The sequence below is a fragment of the Aphidius gifuensis genome, linkage group LG2, assembly GCF_014905175.1.
Source record: "Aphidius gifuensis isolate YNYX2018 linkage group LG2, ASM1490517v1, whole genome shotgun sequence".
Lineage (NCBI taxonomy): Eukaryota > Metazoa > Arthropoda > Insecta > Hymenoptera > Braconidae > Aphidius > Aphidius gifuensis.
The window spans coordinates 3,785,532-3,810,465 of NC_057789.1; the positions used below are offsets into that span (position 1 = coordinate 3,785,532).

The 24,934-nt window shown below is 25.0% G+C and overlaps 5 protein-coding genes across 23 annotated transcripts in view; 1 reads left to right on the top strand and 4 right to left on the bottom strand.

Moving 5' to 3' along the window:
- Nucleotides 1-1,547: 1,547 nt before the first annotated feature.
- LOC122848364 (ubiquitin carboxyl-terminal hydrolase 2-like) lies at nucleotides 1,548-13,996 on the bottom strand. 19 transcript variants are annotated; one of them, XM_044146388.1, is made up of 8 exons: nucleotides 13,881-13,996; nucleotides 13,475-13,576; nucleotides 8,487-8,778; nucleotides 5,132-6,452; nucleotides 2,922-3,017; nucleotides 2,495-2,847; nucleotides 2,103-2,428; nucleotides 1,548-2,000 (listed from the first exon to the last, which is right to left on the bottom strand). In XM_044146388.1, exons 3-8 carry the CDS (start codon nucleotides 8,735-8,737, stop codon nucleotides 1,675-1,677), a joined length of 2,673 nt encoding a protein of 890 aa, XP_044002323.1. In that variant the 5' UTR covers nucleotides 8,738-8,778; nucleotides 13,475-13,576; nucleotides 13,881-13,996; the 3' UTR covers nucleotides 1,548-1,674. The 19 variants fall into 19 exon arrangements, with proteins under 19 accessions (XP_044002323.1, XP_044002333.1, XP_044002332.1 ...); XM_044146398.1 differs by having other exon boundaries at nucleotides 6,014-6,452; nucleotides 13,881-13,969; XM_044146397.1 differs by lacking the exons at nucleotides 13,475-13,576; nucleotides 13,881-13,996 and adding exons at nucleotides 9,306-9,443; nucleotides 13,217-13,262 and having other exon boundaries at nucleotides 6,014-6,452.
- A 97-nt stretch (nucleotides 13,997-14,093) lies between these two features.
- On the bottom strand, nucleotides 14,094-16,231 carry LOC122848413 (protein RRP5 homolog). Its single transcript, XM_044146479.1, has 4 exons — nucleotides 16,141-16,231; nucleotides 15,721-15,783; nucleotides 14,553-15,649; nucleotides 14,094-14,301 (listed from the first exon to the last, which is right to left on the bottom strand). The coding sequence occupies exons 2-4, from the start codon at nucleotides 15,781-15,783 to the stop codon at nucleotides 14,127-14,129; spliced, it is 1,335 nt and encodes a 444-aa protein (XP_044002414.1). The 5' UTR covers nucleotides 16,141-16,231; the 3' UTR covers nucleotides 14,094-14,126.
- A 250-nt stretch (nucleotides 16,232-16,481) lies between these two features.
- Nucleotides 16,482-17,440, bottom strand: LOC122848450 (NADH dehydrogenase [ubiquinone] 1 alpha subcomplex assembly factor 3). The gene is made up of 3 exons (XM_044146532.1): nucleotides 17,287-17,440; nucleotides 17,066-17,186; nucleotides 16,482-16,981 (listed from the first exon to the last, which is right to left on the bottom strand). The coding sequence occupies exons 1-3, from the start codon at nucleotides 17,337-17,339 to the stop codon at nucleotides 16,544-16,546; spliced, it is 612 nt and encodes a 203-aa protein (XP_044002467.1). The 5' UTR covers nucleotides 17,340-17,440; the 3' UTR covers nucleotides 16,482-16,543.
- Nucleotides 17,441-17,590: 150 nt separating this feature from the next.
- LOC122848463 (coiled-coil domain-containing protein 86) lies at nucleotides 17,591-18,414 on the top strand. The gene is made up of 3 exons (XM_044146544.1): nucleotides 17,591-17,824; nucleotides 17,926-18,130; nucleotides 18,230-18,414. The coding sequence occupies exons 1-3, from the start codon at nucleotides 17,709-17,711 to the stop codon at nucleotides 18,314-18,316; spliced, it is 408 nt and encodes a 135-aa protein (XP_044002479.1). The 5' UTR covers nucleotides 17,591-17,708; the 3' UTR covers nucleotides 18,317-18,414.
- Nucleotides 18,415-18,609: 195 nt separating this feature from the next.
- Nucleotides 18,610-24,934, bottom strand: part of LOC122848361 (Fanconi anemia group J protein homolog) — a 35,303-nt gene continuing 28,978 nt past the window's right edge. Inside the window, exons 4-7 of the mRNA XM_044146378.1 lie at nucleotides 20,970-21,023; nucleotides 20,817-20,901; nucleotides 20,659-20,748; nucleotides 18,610-20,594 (exon numbers count right to left, since the gene is read on the bottom strand). Coding sequence (XP_044002313.1) covers nucleotides 18,740-20,594; nucleotides 20,659-20,748; nucleotides 20,817-20,901; nucleotides 20,970-21,023 — 2,084 coding nt within the window. The 3' untranslated portion in view covers nucleotides 18,610-18,739. The remainder of the gene's footprint in view (nucleotides 20,595-20,658; nucleotides 20,749-20,816; nucleotides 20,902-20,969; nucleotides 21,024-24,934) is intronic.

Consider the following 24,934-nt stretch of genomic DNA (forward strand, 5'->3'; position numbering starts at 1 on the left):
ATTGCAAATAAAAACCGGCGTGCTGTTAGTATGTCGTACTACACGCGGCCACGATAGCACACTAATACAGTCGAAATACACACTGAGCGTCTCTGCTCATGTGCGAATTTTTTTTATTTGTATTATATTTTTTTTTTCTTTTTATATTTATTTTTATTACCTCTTTTTTTTTTTTTTCTACTCTTTTTTTATTTGCACAAGCACGCCATCTGTACACCCGCCGGTTAAACTCTCAATTGCGAATTGACCGGGGAATATTTATATATATCAACTCAGCCACACACAAACACTCAATACAAGTTTGCAAATTTTCAGTGTGTATGGATTTATTTAATGTGTGGTAGTGCGTGTATATATTTGCAATTTACTAATACCGTGATAAGGCTATCAGTGTCACCACCAATCGCATTTCTTTGTGCGAATACTCGAAAAATTTATTTTCTTTTTTCAAAAAATTGTAAGACAAAAATTTTTTAGCAATTAAATTAATGTTATTGAATATTATTAATTTTTGAAATTTTAATTTAAATAAATAATTTATAATTTAATTGGGTTAAATAAAATTATAATTAAATTGACCAACAATTTTTTTTGTTTTTTTTTTTTCAAATTATTTTGTTTCGTTACTTTTATTTTTGTATTTTCTTTTTTTTTTTTATAATGTATAGTAATAATATATATTTAATATATTCATAGGTAAATATTGAATATATTTATTTATCATCTTTTATATCTAAATTAATTTTAAATCTTTCTCTCATAAATTAAATAAATTACTCTTTACCGTTTATTGGATTTTGTAATTATCAATTAATTAAAAGAAGAGAAGAATAATAGTATTTTACAAAAGTAAATATAGCCATAAGTTTTATTCGTATAATTCATTTTTTTTTTTAAATGAATTTTCTTTTCTATCATTCACATCGTTCTTCATGTAGCATAAAATTTATATTTTTAATATAACATTTTTTTAGTAAATAATATAACATTGACCAGAAATTGCTTGAGGAAATGTAAATTATTTAAATTAATACAACGCTTCATTGCTTCATCAAAAAGAAAAAAAAAAAAAAACTTATTAAACAATTAAACAATGATAACTTCACTAGAGATTCATAGTAACAATATTTCATAAAACAAAAAAATCAAACAACAAAATATAATATTAATATTTGACTTTTCTTCACAAGACAATCACTCAATTTAATAAATTAATTATAAATTTAAAATTCAAAATAATAATCACAATTTAAAACAAAACAATTCATTTATCGTTAAGTTAAAATTACGTAATTTTTCATAAACAAATATTTCGAAAATAAAATTTAAAATGACAACAAAAAAAAGAAATAAATAATTAAACATAAAAAATATCAAAAATTTTGAAATGCAGCCGTGCAATTGTATCATTTAAATAAGCTGCTTTTCCAATAACAAAAAAAAAAAATATATATTTAAATCTTCTTTGTATTTAAAATTTTTAAATGAAAAATTTTATTTATAAAATAATTTTTAAACTCGTCCGGCATCGAGAATATAATTTTAAAAAAATCATATAATTAAATCCACTAATATTATGACAAAACACCATGAGGCAAGATGTTGATTGTTATTATTTTTACTCTTTTTTTTTTTTAAATAAATCTTTTACATAAAACTATGAGTGGCGTTTTGTTACAAATGTGGTACAAGTGGTTGTTGTTGTTGTTGTTCATAGAATAATACATATGCTTCACTTGAAACAACCGAGCTACCAGAAACAGTTGTAACTCTGCTGTCATTGTACTCATGCCAATCACCCGAGTATGGATGTTTGCAGTATGCAGTATAGTGACCAGAATAAGGTGTACCAGAATGATTAGCAACACCATACAAATTATATGTACATCCTTGTACACCTGGAGCAGCAAAGGCACTAAAATCCAAACCAGTCAATGGAAAATCAACTAGTACACTGAGCTTTGAACGAAATCTTTCTGTTGGTGAAAATCTCTTTAGATCTGTTATTTTTTAAAATAAAATATATTCATTAAGGAAAATATTAAATATTAAAATAATAATTGTTTTGTTCTTTGTTTTTTTTTGTTGATAAAAAAGGATACGAATAACAAGAATTTTTGGAAATTTTTGAATTCTAAAACTCTTTGTACATTTACGTCTCATTTGACATTTAGAACATGTTGGTTTTTCATCACCATCAAGTGTTTCAACTTTAGTAAAATGCTCAAGACATTGATTAAGTTTAACAGTACCACTACGTGCTGGTATTGGTAAACTTAAATCCCAAAATGGATCAAGTGTTATTGATTCATGATCACATGATGTACAATGTAATGATGAACGTAATTGTCCAACAAAATCATCAACAACTGTACTGTCTTCACTACGAAGATATCTTTTCCAACCTTCAGCTGCTTTATGACTGTCCCTGTTAATTTGTAAAACAGAAAAATTAGCAAATTACATTTTTAAATATAAATATAAGAAAACATACGTGTAGTGATCAGGTATGTCAGTCAATATTGGCTGTGGTTTTATTGTAACTCTATTAACATCTTCATGAAGACCTTCCAATAAATAACGTAAAAATTCTTGAGCATCCTGTTGTGCATAACCCATAAATCTTGGTGCAAATTTTTGTATTTGTGTTTTTAATGCTGTTGTATTGACAACTCTTTCACCACTACTTTCCCAAAGTTCATGTATAACTTGAGCAAATGCTTTTATCAATGCACCTTTCATACTTGATGTTGTTGTATTAATGTCATTTAAATATTGTTCATTTAATAAGTATTCTAATAGTGGTCTTGTATTACTCAGGCATTGAATAACACTATTCATAAAACACTGAAAAATTAATTAAAAATTATTAGAAATTAATAACAGTTATAGTAATTAAATTTTTTATAATATTAACTCACTGTATTTCCAATATTTCTTAATCCATTTAGACCATAGTTATCATCTCGTCTTCCTGGAATTCTACTTCTAGCTGATCTTGCATTTCCACTTTCCTCCTGAAATATTGATAAATAATAATTTAATTTTGTTGATATCATAATTTTTTTTTATAAATTTATTCTTATGTCTGTCTGTTTGTAACGTCTGTATTGATTGAGTTGTTAATATACACTGACGTGTTGTTAATAAAAATAAAAAAAACAATATAAATTTTGCATTATTGTATTAAAGCCCGCAGATTATTAGTCAAAGTGTTGGGATATTTAAAAAATTAGAACAAAAAAAATCTCATACATAAAAAAAAATAATGTTATAAAAGCCCTCACTCAATGATAAAATGATACGTGAGTTGATCATTGATCAGAATGAATTAAAAGCACGAAAGAGCAGAAGATAGAGAAAGAAATAAAAATATTAAAAAAAATTTTAATTAACACGCGATGTACATACTACTCACCTTGACCCCTGACAATGGCCTATTATGAGGCTGATCCAATGAACAAAAGGATCGATAATAATTACTATGATATTTTTTTTTAGAATAATAATAATTATCATTGAATGGTACTGCGATACCAATGAAAAATGCTAAACCAATGCATAGACAAACTGTTGTCCATGCTGACCAAAGACACCAGTTTGCTATTTCAATGAGAGCCAGTTTACGCGATAAATAACGCAAAAAAATATTCAATTATATTTCATTCGACAAGCAAATGTAATCACTAGATGGCACTTTTAAATTATTATGAAATCATTTAATCCACTAACACATTGATTTTATAAATAAATAGATAGAAAAAAAAGCTAGTAAATTTAAATTATATAATTGATTATTAATCTATGCTTTTAAAAATTTATTTAATGAATATTTTAAAATGATATTTTGTAAATTAGTTCACGTGTATTTAAACGTAAAATCTTGACTTGTTTTACCCGGAACTCGGTTGTACAATTCTATTTATAAAAAAAGCTCCAACAAGCTTCGAAGACTAACTTGAAGATAATTTTTTAAACGCGTAGAAAATAATTAAATCAAATGAAATACATGTCTAGACATAATAAAATATAAATGTAAAAAAAAAAATAATAGCAATAATATTATCAATCAATGATGAGTGTATTTTTTTTTTTATGAAGAAAAGAAAATCTAAATTAATAAGTATATAATTTTATGTTGATTGTTCTTTTTCAATGATGAAAAAAAATACTCACAATTCGTTGAAAAACGTCATGAAACTTTGTCTAAATATAGATTGACAAATGTCGGTCATGGCTAATTGTCGATGGACTGTCAATGAGTTTCACCATGAATTTAAAAAAAACGATAAATCAAATATAAATTTAACAAATAAAAATACAATAAAATATTTTTTTATTTATTGTTTAACACTGTATTAATATGATATTTAGTTTTTTTAATTTTAATAATTTTGATAGATTGTTATTATTATTTAAAAATAAATATGTAAAATCAACAATTCACTGACCAGGAGTGTTGTACCAAGAGCAGATACCATTTTTTTAAAATACTATTTTTCCTCTTTTGAATTATTGTATGTAAAAAAAAATAACCGTTATTATGTTTGATTAAATATTTGATGTGTTTGGAGCTCGGTTAATCGTTTTACCAACGATTATCCGAGCTCTCACTGTCGACGATAGTCAACTTGGATTATTGCTCAATAACAAATATCATTGCTTGCCAAAATCTCAAGTAATTGGGCGCCCGCGCAATTTTTTTATTCTATTTTTTTATTTTAATAGACACGTGGTTTAATATTAACAATACATGAACGATTTATAAAAATATAAATAATGATGATAATTATTTTTTCAACTAATTTTTAACATCCCTGAAGAGTTGATTTATCTTAAAGTAAATTATAGTTTCACGAATAATTAAAAAATAATAATAATATATTTACACCAAGTAGAACAAATCGATTGGACAGAGTATTTAAAAAAAAAAAAAAAATTAGTTAAAAATAAGCCGACAAATGTATATCCTCAAAGTTCAAAGACTTATTTTCCCAGTCAGTTTGTGATTTAATAAAAAAAAAATTAAATAGTAATAACAAAAAAAAAAGAAAGAAATTAAATTGACAGTCCATAAACAATGACAATGTATCTCATGTGATATATACCCGATTGAGATATATTTACTCACAATCGAATCACTGATTCCCCGATAAACAGCCTGATGTACACCAACTGGTGTTGTTGAATTTGTTGAATCATCAATTTTATCATTCCATAAAAAATAATTATTATTTCTTGATGTTGATGGTTTTGTTGTATCATCACCATAATTAATAATTTTACAGTTATTATCATCTAATACATCATGATTATTGTTAGTAATATTTTTATCAACATCAGTGTCATCCAATGAAGCTTCAGTATCATCAATAACATTATTTTTTATATCAATTAACGTATTATCCTTATGCAAATCATTAGCTGTTGTTGTCGTAGTTGTTGTTATTATTTCTGTCGTTGTTGTTGTCATCCATTTGTTATCCTTACAATTATCAATATTTACATCATCCAAATCATTCAAACGTAAATTACATACTTGGGTATTAAAATTATTATTAATTATTAATTTATCAATGATATTATTATTAGTTGAGGATAAAAACCAAGCAGATTTATCATCAGCAATTGATGAATTAATGTTTTTTAATGATAATGATTTTTTAAGAAAATTTGATGATGATTTAAAAGTAATATTTGTCAATGAATTATTTGAAGGACAAGATGACGATGTTAATGATGAATTAGCAATATGTCGTGTCTCGTCAATAGTCGTATTTTTATAATATTGATTATATTTAAAATTATCAATATTATCAGTTATTAATTTATTGTCAATTGTATTTAAACAATTATTATTTTTATTGTTGGTATTATTATCATCAAAATTATTTATAATAATATTATCAACATTTAAAAAATTATTTTCTATACACTGTTGCTGTTTTTGTTGATGATTATTGTGATTGTTAATATTATTATTAATATGATGATTAGTTGACTGCTGAATTACCTCATTTGTATCGTCGTTATGTCCATTTCCAATGATTGATGTACTTCGACGTATTGTTTGTCTCAATGTTGATGTTGGTGATGTCCATCTATCACTGACACTTGTATCATTTGAGTATGAACGATCACGATAATCACGATTTATTGAATCACGTTCATCACCACCAGGTAATTCATTTAATAATGATGATGGTGTTGAATATAATTTTGAATGACCATTTATTGTTGTTGTATTATTACTACTGGTTTTATGTATATTTGGTTCATAATTTTTAGGTGAATATTTTTGATAAAATTCCTCAGAACTTAAATTTGATATTGGTGTTAATCCATTACGTTCACGATTATTATTTGATGATGATGAAGATGATATTGTTGATGAGGCTGATGATGTTGATAAATATTTTGATGAATTTATGTCGTTGTATGAAGAGACTGATCTGAAATTAAAACAAATTATTTATGTTATTTGATTTGAAAAAAATTTTATATATATATATATTTTTTTTTATGTTACTGTTGGGCTTGGATCCAAGAACTGTGTAACCTTGTAATATTTTTTTAAAACTTATTTATCAAACGCAAAAAAGAAAAAGATTGATCAAATAAAGTTGTGAAATTTATTTCAATTTATGAAAATAATGTTTTTTAAAAACATTTTATTCGATTTTATTGTTTATTTTATTTATAAATTAAAAAATTGAATAATGTTGAGTTTTTTGGTAGGAAATTTAGTTAAAATTACATTAAGCAGGCGCAATTAGTTGGAGCTTTTCTACTCTTTGCTGGTGGTGGTGGTGGTGGCCTACAATAGTATGAGGTATAGAACACTGCAGAGTTTCCATGACACACACTGGAGTACTTGGTTATTTTTTTTATTTAATACTATAAAATATATATACAGATATATGCTTTTTTTTTTACGAGAGTATTTGACCTTCTAAAAATAAATGACACGAGAAAATAATAAAAGAAAATTATTAAAATAACACAAAAGATTTACAATGAAACTAAAAAAAGTTTCTAGATTTTTACGATGTCTCTAGTAAATAAAAATAAAAATTATAATTGAAAATTACCAAGAAAATAAAATGACGTCTATATTTTTATAGCTGAATATCAGCATGAGCCATCTAATAAAAAATTCCATAAGAATTGAATAATAAATGAAAGAAAAAAAAATTGAATAACAAGATGAAGACCAAGTAAACAAGTTGTATGACATTTGGTCCTTTGACAGAATTGTTATTTGGTAAATTTAGGTATAGCTGTATGATATCTGGTGTGTTAAAGGGTTAAAAAATAAAAAAAAATAAAGGGCAGATGTTAAAATTATAATGATTATGCTAGCCACGAGTGACCTATCGTGTTTTGTGACCATTGCACGACCCTTATTCATCTCAACTTGCAGCCTTTGAACTCCAAAGTGAACAAACCACTAATCGTTTAATATACTGTTTTGACACACGAGGTTCTGTTCTTCAAATCAAGCAAACTAAACAAAGACACCAAAAAATATTTACAAGACAAAAATTCAAGCTTGCAAAAAATAAAAAAATAAAAAATCTAGTTGAACTTGAAACACGTCTGACTAGAGAGGGATGTTTGACCCTATTGATCATGCAAGTGTGACCTGACTACTCTTTATTCACACCAGAAATTTTGCACCTTAATATTTTTTTATAATTTTTATATATACCGTTTGAATTTTTTTTTTTTTTTTTGTCTTGAATTGAGGCGTGAATAACAATATAATTTATAATTAAATTCGTACAATAAAATTTTTATCAAATCTTTTTTTCATATAAAAAAAACAAAAAGAAAAAAAATAATAAACATTATTTTTTCTCACTGAGGGATTTTATTTTTATTTATTTTTTTTAATGACAAAGCCATTTCTCTGAAAGAAACAATGCTGAATCTACAAACAAATTATTGTTTCGACAGCTTTTTATTATTTTTTTTTCAACATTTATTTTTGCTTCAAAGGAAAACTAGCAGTAGAACAGTGAAATTATCGAGACAGAAAATTGATTATTGTTAAAAGGGTTGTAATTAATTTAAAGTTTTATTCAAAAAATAAATTTATACTATTCTTGTAAAAAGTTGAGTCTATTATTGAACAGGAAATGGAAAATAAAGTGAAAAAAAAAAAGCTCTTTTTATCATCATTTTATAAATAATTCCAAGCTCATTAATTTGACTCAAGTATTTTATGAAGTTATATAATATTAATAGGTCATTGAATATATAATGTAAAAAATTATTTGACAATTAAATGAAATTTTTTTCTTGAAAGTTAAATCAACATAAAAGTGAAAGTTTAAATATAAATTTACTGTTTTTTTTTTATTTAAAATCATTGACTAATATACATATTGGCAAATAATTTATTCAATGATTATTATTATTCAACAAGAATTGATGTATTATCTAGGCTGAGGTTTAGAAAAGAAATAACAAGTTAATCTTACCTTGCTGGTGAACAATGTATGCGTTTTGGTTGTAGTTGATAGGATGATGTTGTCGTTGTATAACTTGTACGTTCTAGGGTACTGGATGGTGATCGATAACTGTTGAATTTTGTTGTTGTTGTTGTACTACCAATACCAGATGTTGTTGTACTGGTACTACTTGAATATCTTCTACTTGGTGATAGTGGTGCCATATTCGTGCTGTATGATACTGCAACTGCACCTGGATGATCACCACGATGAAATGGCATTGCACTTGTCTTTTTAGTGCAATAATCCAGTTCAGTCTATTCTATAAATTAAAAAAAATAATTATTATAAATTTTTATTTCAATATAAACATGGTAAATTGAAGAAAAAAAATATCCAACAATTTTTATTAACAATTTTCAAATTGTTTTATATTTTTTTTTTTCTAAATTTATTTTCTTTTGCAAATTGAAAATTTATTTTATATTGTAATTAATTTAAAATATGTAAATTAATTTTTATAGTTTGAAAATTTTAAATTTTTATTTATATAAAAAATAAGATAATTAAAATTTAAAAAAACAATAAAAATCATGAAATTTCATCTCAGCTTCAGCTGGTAATGTAGATGCAAGGACATGGCATTGACAAACGACCCTGATATACACACAGTGTTTTCAAGGACTTTAAGGATTAATGGAGCAGTAGTTCAAGGCTCATAAAAAATGTCAATTTTCAAAAAATATTTTTTTTTTAAAATAATAATAATTATTATTGTTTTATAAAAGAAATTAACAAAAAAAAAAATTCAATCTATATGAGTATAAAGTTTTTCACTGGTTGACCTACATTTTACCTCTGTCAAACAAACGACTGGAATTATTTTTAAAAATAGCACGAATATAGAAGCTTCAGGTTTCTAATATCACACACGCGATCGTTGGAGAAATAATACAAAGAATGTACGAGACTTTACTCTGCAATGCTCTGCAAGTAAAAAAGCTCTGGTTATTTTATTTATTATTTTTTTTTTTTGTTCTTCAATTTTCTGTTATATTGTCATGACTAAAATAAAAAAAATAATATTTTATTTCAATTTTGAACAAGTAGTTTGATCAATTGATTGTAATATTATCTTGTATTTCGAAATCGAAATTTCCATTACATGATTAAATATCTCATCTTTTTTTTTTTCATTACAAAGAAGCACTTAAATTGATATTGTTTATTGAGACTTTTATCCGACATCGTAAATTCTGCGAATGTTATTTGTAAATATTTCGAATTGTTAATGACACATACTTCGATATGACAATGTATATCAAATTAATACAACACACATAAAAAAGATATATATATTTATTTTTCTGACGCTTGGAAATACGATCTGTAAAAGGCCATTACGAAGGTCGCTCTCATCTCTCTCTCTACATTATTATAAAATAATAATAATATCAAAAAAAAAGTGGGACATTATTTTTATTCTTCAGGTGAATAAATTTTTACAGTATTTAATTAATAATAATAATATTTTTCATAATGGAATTTCTGTTTGTCAACTTTCGTATTTTCTTTTAATTTAATTTTTTTTTTTCTTCATTTTAAAAGACAAAAGACGAAGAGTGTATAGTAACTTGACTTGTACTCACGTGTATTTAAAAAATAAAAATAAAAAAAAAAAAATGTCAAATACTTTTTTTAAGACACAGAAGAAGGTGGCTACTTTCCAAATCCCGTGGTGTCACATCAACGCACTTTTAAAATATACATGTATATACATAAAAGTGCTATTTTCTATTTATAAATATAAAAGACACTCGAAAATACGGAATCTACTAGAAAATATCATCGCATCATTTTTCTATATACTTTTATCGATGCAGTGTAAATTTAGCTACACGAATAAATATTTAATATATACACTTGCAATATTTTTTATAAATAAAATAAATTATTCCTTTTTTAATGTCATTTTATAATCTCTTGAATTTTTTTTTTTCTATCCTCATTAGTTTGATTAAAAAAAAAAAAAACGTTATTTGTACAATGGCCTTCGTGCTTTATCGTAATTACGTAATTTTACAAAACATGTTTATAAAATTAACAATCAATCAAACACTCAAATTACAATTCTATTGTTAAGTAGAAAAAAAAAAAAACAAAAATTTCGATCTATTGAAAATATTTGTACTATTAAATCATTGTTAAGATCAACAAATGTTTGTATTTTTTTTTTCGATTTGAATAAATGATGTTGTATTAATTTAACAATATTCATGTTTAATTTATATTTTATAATGTAGCAAATGACGCACCTAAATGATTTGACAAATAAATGTATTTTCAGATCAAGATGCCATAAGTAGTTGCAACTGTATACATTTGTGATCAAATACCAAAGACGTTATTCAACTTGATGAATTCAATGAAAGCATGCTCTTTGCATGCTATCATTAATAAAAATAAATAAATAAAATTAACACATTCACATATTTATTTTTTCATTTATTTTTACTACATATACTGTTGGCTATTACAAATTATTACGTCACTGAGGGATAAGCTTCGTTAAACCAACTGATACTACGCTCAGATATATTCTATATTTTTACGCAATGTTTTAAAAAAATTTATATATACTATGTGATTCATCAATTGATATAAATACTGATAAATATTATAGATAAAATCTACATGATAATATATTTTTTTAAATTACTTTTTTTCAAATATTTTAAATAAAAAATTTAAATCATATATCAAAGAGAGAAAAAGTAGGCTAATAATAAAAAATTTAATAAACTTATATTTATCATGATATTTTAAAATCAATATTATACCTACATATGATAAATAATATATTGTTTAAAAAAAATTATAAAAAACAACAAGTACTACCTATTTTTGTTAAATTTTTGTTTTGAAAAAATTTAAATAATATTGTTTTGAATTTATATATAAATAATTAATAAATTTTTGGAATAATCACATTAATCAATTAATAATAAATTTATCAATTTATTTAAATATAATTTTTGTCATTTTTTATATTTTCGTTCGTTTAATGATTATTTATTTCCGCGTGGTTCGAGTGCATTCGGCTGACTAGTAGTAGCCGTTACTACTTCCTACTCCGGCTTTTTAACCCACGCAAAAAAAAATACGTAGTAAGTTTTTTTTTATTGTAGTAGTAACGGATGAATTGTTCCGTAACATAAAAATCAATAAAAGCCATGCGTGCACATGAAACACCATGGTCATAAAATCAGATAAAATATTGTAGGGTAAAATTTAATCCCCTCTAAACGAAAAAATTCTAGTTTCGATTTTATTTTAACAGTAGAAAAACAAGAAATAAATATAAATAAATTAAATAAATAAATAAACAAATAGAAATTTAATTGTAATTAAAAAAAAAATTATTTATGCAATTAACAAAAAACAATAAATAAAAATTTAAAATGACAAAGTCATAATATAAATATAAAAACTTTTCTGATATTTGTCATTGAAAGAAAACTTTGAACTGCAACTTGATGTGATTCTCTTACACATTATATCATTTCTATGATGATTATTTATTTATTTTTTTATTAATTGTATATATTCATTGGCATCTAACCTCAGTAACCTAACCCGTTCATTTACGCCGGCTGGAAATTAATAATCCCACGCGTTAAGAAAAAAAAGCCCAAAAAAAATTTTAAAAAATAAATAACAGAATCATATTATATTTCATATTTTTTTGAGAATAAAAATATTGTTTATATTTATACGTATATACGCATTTAATTCAGCGACATTTTGGTTATAAAATTATATTTATTGGTGAAAAAAAAATAATTGTAAATGACGATGCAGCAAAAAAAATTTTACGAGACAAATTTTACCGTTTAATTTAAAATTATCAAAATAATTTAATTTTTTTATTTTTCATTAAAAAACACTAAATAATTTTTTAATAATTTTTTAATAATAATACGCCCACGATACACTAAATTATGTGACACATATACCAGATTAAAATACTCACAAAAATTCCTGTGGATTATTATTATTGTAACTTATTTTTGTTCGTTAATTTTTTTTTTTTTTTTTTGTTATTTTATCTTGAAACACAATTTTTATCTAGTAGTATTGAAAAACAAATAGGTTTTTTTTTTTTGTCTATATTTGGAGTAACCGGGAGTATTTTCAGACATTAATTTTAATTCATAATATATATTTTTTATTTAAATTTGTAACACCTGACAGTAAATTTACTTTTTTATTTTCTAATGAGACAATATTCACGTGATTATCTCACAGTGTATATATACATGTGTGGTATATATAAATGTATAAATTCCAAATAATGACGTCACCCTTCTCTCTTTTATTTCGCTAGTAAAGTCAGTCAGTAAGTCAGTAAATTTCAGGTCGATTCTACTGGATGTATCGAGTTTCTCACGGAAATAAATACTTGTAGATAAATTAATCTTCATACAATTATAATCCAAGCTTGTACAACATCATTATTATCAATTAAATAATATTATTTTACAGCAAATACGTATTTTATTTTACCCCTTTAAACTTGTTTCGATTTCGATATAGAAATTATAATTACTAACACTCGAATTTTACGAATATCTCTTGCAGTATTATTATCATAAAAAAAATATTGAAAAACATGAAAAACAAATTGAAAATTGAATTTAAAATATGAATATTATATATATATTACTTTAGAATATTTATTTATTAAATATAGTACATACTACGTTGACGAAACTTGCGCATGCATCGCGCACGACATTCACCGTCACACTAAAATTTTTTTATCCAGTGTTTGTGTGCGATGAAAATAGTGGGGAGTTAAAATAATATATTTAAAAAAAATTGATGATTATATTTAAAATATATACGCAAGTGTATATACATAAATAATGTAATGAAAAAAAAAAAAAATTGAAAGAAAAATTTATAAAAATAATAAGCCAAGGATTTTTCATATATATTAACAAGAAAATATTTACCTTTCTCTACTGGCGCTCCCTTTAGTTTGCAAACACTTTGATATTTATCCAGCAAACTTGCGACACAGTAGAAAAAAAAATTCAGCTAGTAGATACTTCCACCTTATACAGACACATTAATATGTATTTATACGTTAAATATATTATAAAATATATAGACACACACCAACACACAAAATGTGTACTTAATCAAGCAACGTGCGTTTTAAAAATATGGCGCTTAATCTATATATTTTGCGGTTTTTTAATTTTTGATGATTCATCTATGTCATATGACCTAACACCGGCCGGAATAAATTCAATAAATGAATCATAAACTAATACTAATTATTACTTTGTGTGTATATGTATTATTTTAAAAAATAAAACACTTTGTTAAAATATTTTTTAAAATATTATTAACTACCTTGACCAATGATGATGATGGTGATGGTGATCGTGTTGATGATGATTATAACTTCCTACAGCGACATTTTGTGTGACTGGATCTTCAACTATATGTCTATTCAACTATGCGCTTGCGTACATTATTACTCTATTAATTATATTTTTTTTTTCTTATTTCTTTTCTAGTTGTTTTTTAGATTTAAAACCTATTTATTTAAAAAAAAAAATTTTATATATGTATAATTTATTTGTCTATATTTTATTATTAATCTGTATTCGTATTGTTACATTTTTTTGTTACGTATTCTTGGGCAAGTTTTCTTGCATTTTGAATGTTATCTTTTGTACCATATTTTTCTTCAAATGATATGAATTTTTGAAACAGTGTTTTCATTTTACGTGGCTGGAGGTTTTGAACAACAGCTCGTTCCAAAACAGATCTAGAAATATAACAGAAAATATATTATTATTTATTTAATTTATAACTAGACAAGCAACTAGTTTGAATCATCAGCAATTTTATTGAATCAACAAAAAATAAATAAACAGATGAAAAATTGTTGAAAAATTTTCTCTTCAATTGTGCTGTTATTACTTTTAATTTTCAACATGTTTATCTATTCGTAGGATTTTTCTAGTTAGATCATAATTAACAAAAGTAAATTTAATTTATAATTTAATTTTTAATTACCTTGCTGCATCAATATCATTGTCTTTAATTAATAAATCAACAAACGACGTCCAAACATCAATTCTTTTTGGATATGATGTTAATATTTGTTCAAATAATGTTTTAAATCTTTCCTTATCACCATATTTATTTTCTAAAATTGCAAATTGAATGATAATATCAACATGTTTATTATCTGGTAATGATTGTAATGCTCTTTGCATTGTGTGTCTTGATTTATCTTTTGATCCTGATTTTAAAAATGCACATCCACAATCAATCCATACTTGTGGATCAGTTCTAAATTTAGCTGTTAATGTTTTAACAATTTTTTCAAGTTCAGTAATACATTTATTATTACTATAAATTGTTAACATATGTAAATATATTTTTTTTGCATCATTTGATCTGATAGCATCTTTTAATACATTTTCCAATGTCTCAGATGTACCAAATTTTGATTCTAAATTTAATAAACCTTGCCAAATATTTAGCTTTTCATCTTCTTCACGGAAATTTATTGTTTTTAATGCTCTTCTAGCAATAGAACGAGCTTTTTCGATTTCAGTTGCTTGAAGATGATAGGCCATGTATTTCAACCAAACTAGAGAATTATTTGGACTTGCCAATACAAGTCTGTCAAATTGATCAACTGAATTTGGTAATTCATTACTTGCCAGAGCTTCTTCACGTTGTCTAATTTCTCTTTCTTTAATTCTTTCTTGTTCTCGTCTTTCAGCTGCGCTTAACTTTTTTTTTTTTTTCGATGGCTCTTTATCAGCATCTTCATCCTCACTAGAACTTGAATCTTCTTTTTTAATTTCATCATCTTTATTATCCCAATTAAAACCACATGCTGGAATAGCTAATTTTTCAATTAAATCTTCATTATTTTTTTTTTTTTCAGATTCTATTTCTCTTTTTCTTTTTTTAGTCTTTTCTTTTTTCACTTTTACATCAACAGCAATATTTTTTTTCTCTTCTTCAGACTTTTTGATGATAGCTGTTGTTTCTTTTTCAACTTCAATATTTTTTTTCTCTTTTTTAGACTTTTTAATGATAGTTATTGTTTCTTTTTCATCTTCATTTTTAATTGTCTTATTTTTTTTCTTTATCATCTAAAAAAAAACACAAAAATATTAATTTTATTTTGTTGAAGCAGTTAATTAAACTACAATAAATTACTTACAGAATTTTTTAATTTTTTTGGAGCAGATTTTTTATCTACTGCAAGTGGATTTTTCATTGTCATCTGAAAAAAATTTCATCAATAAATTAGTAAGCATAACAATTGAGGTTAGAATTTTATTAAGAGCACCTATTTTTTAGACAATTAAACAATATTAAATCTTTTTATTTCTACCCTAAAATAATTAAACAATTTATTCATAAATTAAACAATATTTGGTTCAACAACAAATTGCAACAATTCATTGTTTAATATTTATATCAGTGTATTTTTTTGTTGAGTTTAACATCAACAAATAAATAATGTGATTGGTGGTATGATTGAACAACTATCACCATTTTACTGCACTATTAATATTATTACATAAAATAAATAAAAAATAAATTATTATTGTTAATTAAATTATTTAATTAAGCTTACCTCTATTAATTGTTATAAATATTTATTGACAAAGTTGTTTAATTTTCACGTGGTGGGATCAACAGTCAACAGTCACACACGCAACACACACACACGTACTTGAAATAGATAGCGTTGCTGCATGTAATGGAGGTGCAAGTAAAAAAAAAAGCGCGAAAAATTTGAATGATAAAATGAATAAAAATTGCAGTATTAATAAATTATAAGTAAATTATTATGAAAATGAAATTATAAAAATTTACAACTCAAAATAATTACTCTAAATTGAAAAAAAATTGATTTTTAGTAATTATGTGGTTTTATATTTTAATTTACTGTTTACAATGAAAAAAAAATTGAAATTCTATTATTTTTTAAAATTTATTGAATAAATTATTTACATTTTACAATTTAATATCGAAAATTATTTATGATCAATTGTAAATTCTTCACTATGAGGTCGATATGGACCATGAAGTGCACGATGAACAGCAGCTTCATCAATTTTCATTTGATCAAATGAAAATAAGTCAACTGGTGGCATAAATGCACCAACACAATATCTACTTTCAGCATTTAAAAAATTAAATGTTGTACATGCATGTCTAATTTGATTAATTTCATATTTAATATTATAACTTTTCATAATTCTTTCGAAATCTTTTAAAAATGGAGCATCACGTGGATACACTTGATCTAAACCTAAAATAACAATATCAGGTTTTGGCTCAAGAACTTTAAATATTGTCAATGATTTTTCATCAATATCACCAGCTTCACCAATATTCCAACCAATTACTGATCTTGGAAATATTAACATTGGACCAAGTATACTTATACCAAGATTTAAACGAAAACCAATCTGCAAAAAATATAAATAATCAATTACCAGTAGGTATAAATAAATAATATCTAAAAATTACTAAATTATTATTTTTATAGTTACTGGTGAAATTGAATCAATCATCATGCCATAATCAGCATCTTTATTGAGTATTGTCATTGTTGTTTTTCCTTCACCTTCATAAGCACCTTGTCCAACTTTGTGACGAATTGGTTGTAAATTTCTATGAATAAAAATACCAGCAATTAATTAAAATAAACAATAACATTTTTAATATTTATCAACACAATTGGAGTATTTATATGTTTAATATGTTAAATAACCTGATAAATCTTGTTGAGGTTGACCTCGCAAATTGACACAACAAATTCGACATTGTTGTTGTTTATTTGTTTATTTGTTTGTTTTATTTTCTTATTATGTTAACAACAATTGAAAAAGGTTATAGCACATTGACAATTGACATTGTTGTGAGCATCAATGGGTCAATGTTTTTGGAAAATAATTTATGGTAATAAAAGTTGACTCTCTACTTGCTCGACAAGATTGAAATTCAACACTAGAGTCACCTAGTCAGATAAAAAATAAATTACTAACAGATGTCTTTCTCTATTCTCTCCTCTCATTTCTCTCTCTTGCACACCACGTGAAGTACAAAGTGTTCTAACCTCAATAAATGTTGATAAATATTAATTTGGCGAGTTGTTTTTTTACATAAATAAAGTTAATTAATTAATATAAAATCATGGTTGAAGAAATGGATGTTGATTCTACTAAATCAACAAAAACTCCAGTTGCTGAGAATATAATTGTTCAGGGAAAACCAAAATCTGGAAGAATATGGAAAGAACCACGTAAAAGGTAAAATATTATTTGTAAAATAAAAAGAAACCATGCTTGAATTGATTTTTATATTAATTGTTTATGGTATATTTTATTAATTTAATTGTTTGTTTATATAGATTTTCATCAATAATAAAAACAAAAGGTATAAGATCATCATTTCAAAGTAAAGAAAAATTAAGACAAGACTTAAAAAGAGTGAAAGAAGCATCACGAGCAATTATTGAAGAAAAAAAAGCTGAAAAAGAAGCTAAAAAACAGAGAAGAGTTGAAAATCTTAAAAGAGCTGAAGAAAATGCAAGAAAAAGTGAAGTTGTACAAGTTGTAAGTAACAAAAAAACATATGAAAAATTAACTTTTGAAATTTGTATATTGTCATGAATTATATTTAATTAACATTTTTTATTTAACTTAATTTTACAGATTAAAAATACATCTAAAATTAAGCGAATGAAGAAAAAACAATTACGAAAACTTGAAAAAAGAGATACACTACCTGCTTCAACATAAACATTCGAATTATTTATTATTATTTTTCATTTATTGCATATTTTTTTTTTTTTTAAATCAATTTTTGCCACATGCATTATTTTTTAACCAACAACAAAATAAACAAAACAAAATAAAAAAATGAAAATGAAAATAAAAAAATATCAAGTGTCAAAATAATTATATTTTTAAACAAAATCAAAAAACATCATGTTAATTATAAAGTCTCATTTGTGTTAAGAAAGAAATGTCATTATTATAAATAAAAAAAAAAATTAAATTAAATACTCAATGATACTGTATTATTGTTTATACCTGAGAATACTTGGATGTGATTGGGCCATCACATTTGAGACGATAGAAAACTTATGACTATTAATAATAATACGAATATAAAAATAAAAAAAAAAAAAAAAGATAATCAATTTAAAGAGAAAAAGTACATTACATAGAATCTTCAAGTTCTTTTTGTTCGTAATATTGAATACGATCTTTAACAAATTCTTTTAATTTATATGGAAGATCATACATGTGTGATTTGTCTGTCCACATTTGAGTGATCCATCTTGGTAAATAACTTTGATTTTTTTCATACATAAAACGTGAATCTATCATAATAATTGCACCCCAATCTTCACGATGTCTTATGCATCTTCCAAGTGCTTGATTAAGTGCTCTATAAGCAGTAACAGTATACCAGTCTTGTCCTTTGAGTAAATTTTTTCTAGATGCATATTTATCATTGTACAATAATTTACATTCAATTGCTGCATCTGTTCTAACTCCATATGGTATACCAATTGTTATAACAGCTCTTGCTTCATTATCACTAAAATCAATTCCTTCAGCAACTTTACCACGAAATACAGCAAATAATAATGCACCTTTCTTTTGACAATCTTTACGATAATTATCCATAATTTCAGTCAATTCATCATTTGTTCTTGGTTCACTATATATTACTTTATGACTTGATACTTTTTGCATGGCTTTTGTCAGCGACATTCGTTCAGTTATTTTAGTCATAACAGTGTATGATGAAAAAAAACATAATACACCATATGGTACTGTTTGACAAACATCAATTATTGTTTGACCAACATCATCTTGAAATTTCCATGTTTGTACATTACTATAATTTGCTAATAAATCAGCACCATTTGGTCCTTTTGATATTGAACGAACATATACATTATCTTTTGGTGTAACATGATTTGTACTTATTGAATAAAATTTTGTTTGTAATTCACTTGCAAATGATGTTATTGGTGATAATGTACCAGATGCAAGAATAACTGATCTTGCTGTTTCTGATATTGGTTTAAATACAACACCTGGATTTAAACAAAGAAATTCAATAACACGAAGTGTTTCTTTTTTCGTTGATACAAATTCATCATCATCAGCATATTTTGGACTATTCCATTCAACAATTTCTTTAACATAAACAACATAATCAGCTGCATTTACTGATGTTACAGACATTAAACCAAATACAAATCTTTCAATGATACGTATTATACCACCTGATACACTTGGTTTAAAACCACTTTTTGGATCACGCATACTTTCTTTAGCATCTTTAGCATGTTCACATGCATCTTTACAATGATTTATAAAACTTTTTATTGTTTCAGTGCTCATTTTATTAACATGCATAACTTGTACAAGTTCTGGTCCAGTCCAATATTTACTAACTGGTGTTGAACTATTTACTTTTGTTTTTAAATCAACAAGCTTTAAAAAGTTCATAAATACTTGACAAAATTTAACAATTTCAGGTACAAATTGTGGACATGGCTCTGTGATAAAATGTTTATTTTCATCTTTAAAATTTTTAGCAAATGTATCCAAGTCTTGAATGATATCAGTTAATTCATTTATTTTTATAACTGCACTTCCAGAATTACGACAAATATCTTCAATATTATGTGCTTCATCTAATATAATAACATTATCTTTTAATGTTATTGACATACTTTGACGTATTGATGGATCAATAAGATAATTATAAGGACAAAAAATTATATCGGAAAATTGCATTAAATCTCTTGCTGCAAAGTATGGACAACAACCATTATCTTTACCAACTGTAACTAAATCTTCAATATCAAATGGTGTCTCAAGACCTACTTTATCAAAATCTTGATGACTTGATAGTGGACGACTGCTCGGATCAGATGCATAAAATGGACAACCCTTCTTTTTTATTGGATCAAGTAAATCATTACAAAATTCAGTCTTATTTTTTTTTGTTTCTTGAATACAAGTAAAGTCTCGACTGCTAAGTATTGTCATTCTGTAATAATCGAAAATCAATTAGTAAAATTATGAAGATTATTTAAATTATAAAAAAAACTTACTTGACATTTCTGTAAGCTGTTCTTTTCAATTCTTTAACGACCTGCGTTATTTGCCTGTGTGTTCTTGATCCATAAAAAATTTTTGCTGGTCTAAAAAATAAATAAATATAAACAATAATTTAATAAAAGCAAAAATAAATTATTTTTAAACAACATACCTATCAGGAGGCAATACTGATGGATCGATTGATTGTTGACCATTTTTTTTCTCTACATTTTCATCATAATCAGCCATACTGAGTTCTAAAAATAATTTTAATAATTTAAAAAAAATTTATAACAAAGTTTTATTAAGATAAAAAAAAATTTACCAAGTTCTTGTCTAACACTGTCTCTGTATTCTTTGAGTTGTCGTTGATAATTAACTGAAAAAATAAAATCATAAAAAAGCCATTAATAACAAGAACGAAAAATGGGAAAAAAATAAATATTATAAATAATAATTTATTGTTAAACTTTTTGAGTAAGAAAAATAAAAAGAAAAAAAAAAGGATAATGCTATTGTTTGGAAAAATAAATGTGGAGTATCACCAACTGCTGATCCATTTATTGGGACAATTACAAGAGAAACGATTGAAATCATAGAAATAAAAATAAAAAAAAAAAAAAAAGGTTTAAAATTTCATTGGATCCAAAGAATCTCACGTAGAGTGACACGAGCGTCAAAACACACTTGAGGTAGATTGAATGGACAGTTATGTACCGAATAATCCATTGAGCAATATCAATGACAACTGGCAAAGAGACCCAAGGGCCTAATCCCCAAAAGTAGTGGCCCATCAAGCTCAATTTCTTTTCTTCATGTCTTTCTCATGATAAACGTAACGCGTCGGGCGTCTGTCTCTTCAATCATTTGAAAAATAAAATATCTTAACCCTTTTTCTTTATGTTTATTTTTTCTTTTTATATTATGTTTTTTTATTTATTTATTTAATAAAAGTACATAATATAGCAGAGATGCTGGCGTGTGCCTTGAATCATTTTTTTATTTTATTTATTTTTTCATATTCCAAGACCAAAGTCAGACAAGCCCATGAAACATCCTCAATGACGCGTACTACCGTTTAAACGTTTGTGCTTTCTATTTGTCTATAATCGGATTTTGAGTGGGATGAGTGAGCACAAAGTATCCATCTGTATGTCAGAGTTAAATGATGTTATATATCACTCGATTGTTGTTTCTAGTTCAAGGAGGTTTATTTTCCGCAAGTAAATACATCAACAATAATATATACTTTGATTAATCAATTGTTCTGTTTTTTATAAAAAATATTTATTATCATTTATCAGCTTTTGTCATGTTATTTTTCGTCTACAACAATTGTACTAGTTTTTTTTTTAAATTTTTATAATAAAAGGTTTCTTTATTCAATTTGGACATTGAACATAAACTCACTTTAATGAGTAACAATTTATATTAAATATTAAATTACATGCTGTAATCTTAATAATACTGAATATGTTTTATTAATTTTAATATTTATATATTGTTGTCAATCATGATAATGTCAAGTTAAACATATTGATGATATAAAATTAATAAAACTATGTCAACAACAATTTTAAATAATTAATTTTCATCATTTTATATTAAAACTGGATAAAACTAGTAATTTTTATTTTTTCTTTTCATTTCTATGAAAATATTATTATCTTTCTCCGCATGTGACTCTTTTGATCAAAGAAAATATATTTGAATGACATAAATATTTAATTAATTTGTTGAACCCCTTTTTTATATTCACCTTTGAGCTGTGTGTAGAAAAAATGAGAACATCTCATCAATAAAAATAAAAGCAAAAAATAAATAAATATAAATAATGGATGTTGTTTAATATATGCACACATGTGTTCATAAGAGTTTAAAGTGCAGCTTTGGGTTGTTCAGTATGAGTTGATGATATTGCTAGAGTAAAAATAGAATGATTTAAAAAGGGTGTGGACAAAGTGACCTATGTTTGAAAATAAAATTGAAAAAGATGACAGACAAAATGATTAAGATACGAAGAGAATTTTTTTTATATTTTTTTTTTGTTAGCATCAGAATGAACATAGCCAATCAGAGTACGAACATTGAGGGTGTCAGTTGCCAGGCAACCAAATACACCCGACACACCCGAGGGGAGAAAACCCCCTTTGGGGAAAACTCATCCCGTCAGATACAGTCAGCTACGAAAGTTATCGCACCCTCGAGAGAACTCAAGATTAAACCACCTGACCTCAGCTATCATTTTCTTTTTTTTTTTTTTTTTTGTTTTTTTTTCTTTTTTATATTTTATTTTTCGTTATTATATTAATTTTTTTTTAGTTTTACTTTAATAATTTCTTTTAAATAACTTTTAGTATTATTTTTAAGTTTTTTTATTTATTTATTTATTAATATAAAAGTTTGTTTGTGGTATTAATTTATTTTGTGGATGATTATGATTTAGCTGAATTAATTTATTTGATTTTTATAGCTTGTTTCAACAATTACAATAAATTTTATTCATAGACTGTTTGTAGCAATCAAAATGCTTTTCATATACAAAGGAAACAACAAGCTTTTCAAGTATGTAATTAAATACAATACAGCTCATTTGTCTTCCATCTTGTGTAACACAAAACCACAATGAACTTGAAAATGAACTTTAATTTTTTATTGGATTCAAGAAACACTGTATTTATATTTTCATAATTATTATTAAATGATTAATATTTGTTTCTTCATTATATATAGAAAATAAAACATGAAAAATTATATTCAAATAATATTGATAAAAACAAAATTAAATGCTTTCAAATAAAGACTATGTAAAAAATATATAATAATATTAATTTTTCTATTTTACGTAAAATATAATATGAAAAAAAAAAAAAATCAAGTAGTACAAGTAGATGACTGTGGTTTAAATAAGCTTAACGAAGTTCCATTAGACACTGGGGTATTATAAAAAGTTGAATAAAAGCACTATAGTATATACTCAAAAACCCATTGACATTGACTGCATAAACAGATAATAATAATAATAATATTAATAAAACTTTTTTAGCAAGAAATAAAGAGCAATTTTCTCATCATGCATATTAAATATAAATAAAAATAAATAAACTAAAACAAAGTTAAGTAAAAAAAAAAAAAAAAAGAAGAAATAAAAAATGTTTGAGTATTAAATGAGTGAGTACAAGTCAAGAAAAGTAAAACTCTAATTATATTCACAAATGAAAAGACACTGATAAAAAATAGCAAAATGATGAGAAAAAAAAAAAATAAATAAAATAAAATAAATAATAAAAAGAAAGAAAAATTTAGTGAGTTATTTTTTTTCATTTACATTGAGGTAGTATTTTTTATCATTAAGGGTAGTATTTCTTTTTTTTTCAAAGGGTGTTTGCATTAGTTTAAAAATTGATAAATATTTTAAAAATAATAGAGACAAATAAAATAATAATAATAGTAATAAATAAAGTTCATAGTTGTACAAAGAGAGAGAGAGAGCAAGAGAATGATGAGGTGGATTGACTGGGTGTTATTGACATGATGGTGTCGAGTCGGCCATCTTGGGGTGCCCTATAAGTATAAGAGAGAAAGATATATATAGTTGAGTATTGCAAGCTCAACTCGAGTAAATCGAGACAAGAGAATCCCTGGAGAAGAAAGAGAGATAGTTATCAAAAGATAAATGTAATGAAAAAAGAGAATGAATGAATGGATGAATATATACTGGCAAAAGGGAGGTGGCAAAAAGTTCCCTTTGCGTGTGACACTCATTTCTATGCAGGGGTTGGTTAAAATAAGGGAAGAAAAAAGAGAGAGAGAGAGAGAAAGTGAGAGGAGAAAAGGGGGGTCACCAACCTAACCTGGTCCGACACCGCCCTGGGCTATCCATGTATATACAAAACCAAGCCCCAACTACATGCCAATGCAACACAAGAGGAGAAGAGAGTATATATATTCCCAGGGGGGTTATAGTTGCTCTGGGGTTGTCATGGTAACTTCAACCCCATTGCCCAACCCCTGTGGCCTCCAGGCGCCAATTCGTCTTTACGTTTTCACGTACGTTGAATTCTGACTTTACTATCTGTCTTTTTTATCATCAAAAAAAATATATATGACAAATATACATTTATATTTTGTTTTAATAATAGATATACATGCGTGTGTTTGTGTGGATATTGTTTTATATTTTTATAAAAGATTTATTATGATGAAATGTCTCAGGCAGATGCTGAGAATATTAGAAAATTTTAATACAATGTTAACATTTAAATACATTCTCAATTTTTTGCGCTCTAA

What these genes read in the sequence shown, in the direction of transcription:
- LOC122848364 (XM_044146384.1), bottom strand. Translation starts at nt 8,737, where the DNA reads ATGCCATTTCATCGTGGTGATCATCCAGGTGCAGTTGCAGTATCATAC. An exon ending in TAAGAAATATTGGAAATACA is followed by an intron (nt 2,848 to 2,921) that starts GTGAGTTAATAT and finishes TTAATTTTTCAG; the next exon opens with TGTTTTATGAATAGTGTTAT. An exon ending in GACATACCTGATCACTACAC is followed by an intron (nt 2,429 to 2,494) that starts GTATGTTTTCTT and finishes ACAAATTAACAG; the next exon opens with GGACAGTCATAAAGCAGCTG.
- LOC122848413 (XM_044146479.1), bottom strand. Translation starts at nt 15,783, where the DNA reads ATGACAATGAAAAATCCACTTGCAGTAGATAAAAAATCTGCTCCAAAA. An exon ending in CAAAAAAATTAAAAAATTCT is followed by an intron (nt 15,650 to 15,720) that starts GTAAGTAATTTA and finishes GTTTTTTTTTAG; the next exon opens with ATGATAAAGAAAAAAAATAA. An exon ending in AATGATATTGATGCAGCAAG is followed by an intron (nt 14,302 to 14,552) that starts GTAATTAAAAAT and finishes TTATATTTCTAG; the next exon opens with ATCTGTTTTGGAACGAGCTG.
- LOC122848450 (XM_044146532.1), bottom strand. Translation starts at nt 17,339, where the DNA reads ATGTCGAATTTGTTGTGTCAATTTGCGAGGTCAACCTCAACAAGATTT. An exon ending in ACCTCAACAAGATTTATCAG is followed by an intron (nt 17,187 to 17,286) that starts GTTATTTAACAT and finishes TTTTATTCATAG; the next exon opens with AAATTTACAACCAATTCGTC. An exon ending in TGATTGATTCAATTTCACCA is followed by an intron (nt 16,982 to 17,065) that starts GTAACTATAAAA and finishes TATTTTTTGCAG; the next exon opens with ATTGGTTTTCGTTTAAATCT.
- LOC122848463 (XM_044146544.1), top strand. Translation starts at nt 17,709, where the DNA reads ATGGTTGAAGAAATGGATGTTGATTCTACTAAATCAACAAAAACTCCA. An exon ending in TGGAAAGAACCACGTAAAAG is followed by an intron (nt 17,825 to 17,925) that starts GTAAAATATTAT and finishes TTGTTTATATAG; the next exon opens with ATTTTCATCAATAATAAAAA. An exon ending in AAAGTGAAGTTGTACAAGTT is followed by an intron (nt 18,131 to 18,229) that starts GTAAGTAACAAA and finishes TTAATTTTACAG; the next exon opens with ATTAAAAATACATCTAAAAT.